General features: G+C 48.6%; 1 protein-coding gene across 3 annotated transcripts in view; it reads right to left on the bottom strand.

Annotated features, from left to right (window-relative positions):
* The window catches only part of pcnt (pericentrin), a 54,829-nt gene that overhangs the window by 34,283 nt on the left and 14,546 nt on the right, over positions 1–6,000 (bottom strand). For all 3 annotated transcript variants that reach the window (XM_061233625.1, XM_061233626.1, XM_061233627.1), the window contains exons 14-19: positions 5,642–5,888; positions 4,987–5,065; positions 4,317–4,533; positions 2,901–3,079; positions 1,725–2,059; positions 399–1,188 (exon numbers count right to left, since the gene is read on the bottom strand). In XM_061233625.1, the coding sequence (XP_061089609.1) occupies positions 399–1,188; positions 1,725–2,059; positions 2,901–3,079; positions 4,317–4,533; positions 4,987–5,065; positions 5,642–5,888 (1,847 nt within the window). The remainder of the gene's footprint in view (positions 1–398; positions 1,189–1,724; positions 2,060–2,900; positions 3,080–4,316; positions 4,534–4,986; positions 5,066–5,641; positions 5,889–6,000) is intronic.

Raw genomic sequence — 6,000 nt, 5'->3', positions numbered from 1 at the left:
CTTATCCAGAGCGACATACAACAAAGTGCATACCCATAACCAGAGTCAAGTGTGCCTTGAAAGTACAATTTGAAGTGACAAGAATACAACAAAGATAAGGAATTAAGCCCCATTTGATTAATGTGACAATTATATAACCGTTTTATACAACGTGACAATGATTCATACTTAAGAACAATAAACAGCTTAAGTAGTCAAACAAAAGATGGCAATAATACCATCTTAGCAAACAAGTAATTACACATGTAGACACACAATTGTGAGAACGTAGTGTGTCATTATACATCAGTAAAGCATGGAAAAGTATTTGAACCCATTGAAACAATTGTGCATTTGACCCAGGAGCAGTACAGGGGAGTGAATTCAGCGGTTTTCCAGGACATGCTCCTGCGGCTCACCTGTTGGGCATCTCTGAGCTCGGCGGCCATGGCTGTGAACTTGTCCATGTGAACCTGGGCCAGCTCCCTCCTTAGCTCCTCGGTGACGGACTGCAGGTGGGCGCGGTGCTCCGTCCGCAGCCTCTCCAGCTCGGCCGCCCGGCCACGCTCTGCCTCCCTCCTCTCCCCGTCGCCGGACTCCCTCAGCTCCCGCAGCGCCCGCTGGCCCTCCTCCCGAGCGGCCTGGACCTCCGCCAGGTAGGTGGTCTCCAGGGTGTCCATGTTTGACAGCATCCTGGCCTCCAGCTCCTCCCTCTCCTGCCTGTGCCTGGCCTGCAGCTCGGCCTCCTGAGCCTCCAGCTGGGCCAGGCTGGTCTCCTGCAGAACCGCCTGCAGAGAGTCCAGCTCCGCCTTGTGTTTCGCACTAAGGCCCGTTTCCAGAGCAACCATCTCCGCCCGGTGCTTCCCGCGAAGGTCCGCCTCCAGAGAGTCTACCTGGGACCTGTGCTTTCCACGAAGCTCCGTCTCCAGAGCTTCAAGGTCCAACTTGCGCTTTCCACAAAGCTCCGTCTCCAGAGCTTCAAGGTCCAACTTGCGCTTTCCACAAAGCTCCGTCTCCAGAGCTTCAAGGTCCAACTTGTGCTTTCCACAAAGCTCCGTCTCCAGAGCTTCTAGGTCCAACTTGTGCTTTCCACAAAGCTTTTCCTCCAGAGCGTGTAGCTCAGCCTTGTGTCTCCCCTGATGCTCCTCACTCAGCTGCTGCCTCAGCTCTTCAGAAGTGGCCACCTGCTGCTTCTGCTCTTCCAGGAGCCTGCAATGCACATACCCGTTACAAGAGCGACCACAGCCGCAACAATACTGTTCATTCATCAATTTAACAACAGATTCATTCATCAACAGATGTTTCACCATTTAAAATTACATATATTATTAATTTCTCAACTTGAATTTCAAAGCCGTAACGCGCTTTAAAAACGGAACTAAATTGAACAGTAATGTCGTCTGCAGATTGGCCGGTATGAAACTTGGGCCAATGATGGCTGGCAGAATGTGACCATTGTGGTTTCAATATAGCAACGTGTTAGCAACTTGCTTTTTTTAAAGCATGCAACCGCTTCAAAATTCACAGTTGAGTTATTAACACTCCTAGAACAAACTGTGAAACGCTCTCAAGTTTGTTAACCACAGACCTTATTATCGGCAGAAAAAGCATGGAAAATCCGCTGGGAAACCCACGGCTTAAAAATGCTAACTTGTTACTGAGTTTTAGGACTACACACTGCAGTTCTCTATAGGAGGACTGCACCAAGACAACCAGCTCAAAAATGTGCGGTAAGCCTCCCATACCTGCTCCGAGCCTGCCGCAGGTCAGCCTCCGCCCGCTCCTCCAGCCCGGCTCTCAGCTCCTTCACCTCCTCGGCCATGACGCTCCGGGCCTCAAGTAGCTCCGCGTCGAACCGCGCCTGGATCTTCTGCCTCGCTGCCGTGAGCTGGGGGTTCTGCTCAGTCTCCAGGCTGTCCTGCAGGGCGCGCAGTCGCTCCCGTTCAGCTTCCAGCTGCTGGCTCAGAGCCGCCATGGCCTCATCGTGCCGCTGGGACAGCTCCAGCGTGGTCCTCTCCCGCTCCTCCCTCTGCGCCTCCTCCAGTGTCGCTCGCAGCTTCTCCTCGCAGTCCTGCTTCAGCTGACAACACCAGACATCTCAGTATTACATCTTCCACCACAGAGCTGGGTCAAATACAAAACATCTTTTTGGGTTCAGATACTTTTCTGTGCTTGATTGATCTTGTCTGGTGCAGTTGAGCAAACCAAAAGGACCATAAGGCAGGGTTTTTGCACTGTTTGAGAGCATAATAAAGCCTAAAAGTAGAGCATGAATGGGCAAGGATTACCAGATTGGGAATCTGCATGAAGGGGTCAATTTGCAGAAAAGCCCTGCATCTCTTTACACGCCCAATCGATTCACACACAACCATTTATCGCAGGTAGTGCAGAGGGTGGAGTTAAGCTACTTTGACATGCTATGAATCAAATGCAGCATTCAATGCCAAGTAAGGCGGTGACCACACAAGAATCGAATGCTGCCAGCTGTCGAAACTGGTTGTCATCCATCCAGGAAGCCGTTCATTCGTGTAACAACCCGCAGCAATAGGCAATAGTAGTAAGCCGTTTGTGGTTATAAAAGCCAAAATCGCATTTTGAAACTGAAAATCTTGGGTTTATCCCAAAACTTGAACAAAACACAGTTAGTCATGGAGCCCATTTGAAACAGCCCTGCCATGGCTATTTCTGCCCGCTTACAATGCTGTGATGCTATTGGAAACTCTAGAAAAGGTTAGCTTCAAACAAGGTCAAAGTTTAAACAATTTGAACTTTGGAGGCTCTCAACTTGGCTTTTTTTGGAGCTGTGCGCTAAGCCAGGCTTAGCATTGCTGCCTCCATAAGACTAACGGCTTGACGGCGTGTTAAGCATTTGGACTGATTAACAGCCGGCAGGAGCAGAGGACAGGAGCTGCAGATCTCACCTTCTCCTGCACTTGTGAGAGGAGGTCACCGTGCTCCTCCCTGACCCGCTTGAGCTCCGCTGTGTGCGCCTCCACCAGCGCCTCCTTCTGCGCCTCCAGCTCCAGGGCACGCCGCTCCAGCTGGGCCCGCACCTCCACCTCCTGCACCTCCCGCTCCGCTCCGCGCAGCTTGGTGAGCTCTGAGAGGGGAGACGCCAGAGCGCAGCGTGAGACGCTTCAACGGCAGCGACATTCGAACGGTTCAATCAGACGGCAGAAAAACCTGGCCAAACCGGTTTTCCTTCAAAACAGCTGAAGTGGGAGTGTTCAGAGCTAACCCTGCAGGAAGAGGAAGCGAGCTGTCTGCAGTGGTTGTGCGCTTGTGGAAATCAGAACCATAAACGGAAGCACACATTTCAACAATGGATGACTAATCTAAATGTTACAGACCAATGGTCAATTCTGGAAACCAATAAATTATTTTAAAAAGGTCAATTTGTAACTGTTGAAAGTTGTTTAATTTCAACGTATGTGATGTAGCACTATTTGGAGACCAGATGTGCAATTAAAATAGTGGTTAAAAAAATAAATAAATAAAATAAGTGTTTTAATTAAACCAGAAATCTGAATATTTTCTTCAAATCTGCAATGCCTATTGTGAAAATTAGCAAATCTTGAAACCACCCATTTCGGATCCCATTTGAGACTCATGCCAACCTAGTTGAGTATTCCCCACCGAAGCGCCAGTCTGAAGTCTTTCTAGTCTAAAACAATCACAGGGCAGTAGTGAATAGAGAAAATGAGGTAAGAGGAAATTACATCAAAATAAGAAACAGAATGTGCAGTGCTGGGTCTGTTGACAGCCAAAGGCTCAATTAACCCTTGAATACTAGTTATACGAGAATGTTTTCAAAATTCTAAGTCAGTGTTGTAGAACTCCATTGCTTTTAACTACAAATAGTGATCCTTAAACAACATTAGAACATTCAGACAAGAACACAAAAATCACATTTGTGATCTTACACCCTTAAGTGTTAAGGACAGTTTATAGTTAGACAATGTATGATCGGGCGATGGATATCGCCACATTGTCACTAACATTCCATCATCACGCAACTTTGAATGCCTTTGCTCAAAGTGTAAAACACATTAACGTTAAGCACACATTTGCCAGCTCAACAGATGCAAGCTAGTAGTTGACACTTCCCTAAAGAACTACAGGAGATGCTAGAGAACGTTCTAGAATGATGTTATCCCGGCAAATGAGCCAGCGATGGGGTCAAAGTCTCAGAGACAAAAGTATCAGCGATGGGCGAAGAAAAATTGTCTGTCACTCTAGCATAAAGCAAAAGTCATTGTGACCGACCACCAAACGTGATAATCACTGGTGACAATGACCTGACATGGCCCATCTATAAACAGGGCAGAGACGGAGACCTTTGATGTGGCTGCTGGAGAGCTTGGCGCGCTGTTGCTCCAGCTCCAGGGAGTGGCGGCCCTTCATGTCCTGGATCTGGGAGAAGTAGCGGTCGGTGAGGTCGGTCTTGGCCTGCAGCAGGTCCTCTCGGTAGGCCAGGCTCAGGCTGGCCCTCAGGTGCTGCAGCTCCTGCTGGTGCCTGCCCTCCAGCTCCTCTCGCAGGGCGTCCAGCTCCTCCTGCCAGACGGGGAAACGGGACCCGTGTCACATGGCCACACCGTCGCCTGACACAGCTCTCAATGATAAACGGCCATGGAACGGAAACGGGGAAGGTCTGAGAAGAGCGAACGGCATTCCAGCTCCAAGTGCAAGGAATGGCAATCAATTCTGCATTCGATAGATTTGGTATTTGGGGCAAGTGTATAATCCTTAGGCAACGGTTTATATCTTGATCACAAATTCAGGGGCTTTGACTGGAGGTGCTTGCTTTATGTGAAAGCATTTCATCTTTCATCATTTCATTCTGAAGTGGCCCACAGCAGTTACTCCATCCCTATGGAATTTCACACATATAATCTGGCTGTTGGGCTGCATGTAAATGTGGTCACACAACACAACACCAGTATTATAGGTTCACGGATCATCCCTTTCGCCTTCCAAAAGAAATACTGAACTGCAATGCTGTTGTACCTTGTGTTTTTCCAGTTTCGAGGTGATCTCTGCAATGATGTCATTCTTCTCCTCGGCTGGTTTGCCTTCAGAAAGGTAGCTGGATAGCAAAAAAATTCATAAAATTAAAAATAGGCACATATCAGTCTTCAGTTTGGGTCAGCGCTTTGACCAGTACTCAAAATGATGTTGCCGCAGCCTGGCACGGCTGAAAACCAGACCAAGGTTCAAATAAGTATTTCAATGCCAAATAAATGTTTTCCCTGCACTATTGATCTCGCCTGGTGCATTTGAGTCTGCACATAGGAGCAGATGGGCAGGGTTCACATGTTTGGGATCATTTAATTTGTTCCAATACAACAAGCAAGCATTTCAATCTAAAACAAATGCTATTTGAACCCAGGGGGGTATATCACAAAGAAACATTACAGAGTTCGCAGGGTAACTAACTCAATCCTGCTTCTGTTTTGTGCTGCATTCTGTTTAGTGTATGTATTTCTATACATCTCACACAATTCATTTTTTTAACCATATTTATTTGTTTTACAGTTCAATTATATTTCAAGTTCAAAGAAATGTTCAGTAAACGCAAGTTGCCAATTCATAATCGTGTCAAATAATGGTGATCAACAGACCAAAAGAAATCACGATTATTGCCATAATCGAGCAGCCCTACCTGTCGTCCCCGGTCTTGAGCACAGAGTCCTCCAGGTCCACCTCCACCAGGCGGAGCTGCAGCAGGGCGATCTCCTGGCGGTAGCCCTCCTCCGCGGCCCGCAAACGCTGCTCGAAGTAGGCCCGCAGGGCGGCCAGCTCCGCCTCGTTGTGCTCCTGGAGGTCCCGGCGCTGCTGGGAAAACTCCTGCTTCAGACGCTCGATGTCCTCCACGCGGGACGAGCGGGCCAGGAGCTGCTCCTTCAACTCTGCGGAGCACGGGACCGTCACTTAGCAGACACTCATCCAAAGCCACTTACGGTTGATTAGGCTAAGCAGGGGACAATTCCCCCCTGGAGCAATGCATGGTTAAGGGCCCTG

Source organism: Conger conger, chromosome 3 (genome assembly GCF_963514075.1).
Source record: "Conger conger chromosome 3, fConCon1.1, whole genome shotgun sequence".
NCBI lineage: Eukaryota > Metazoa > Chordata > Actinopteri > Anguilliformes > Congridae > Conger > Conger conger.
Note: the sequence above shows the minus strand (reverse complement) of the source record. Positions and strands in the feature narration are given on the sequence as shown.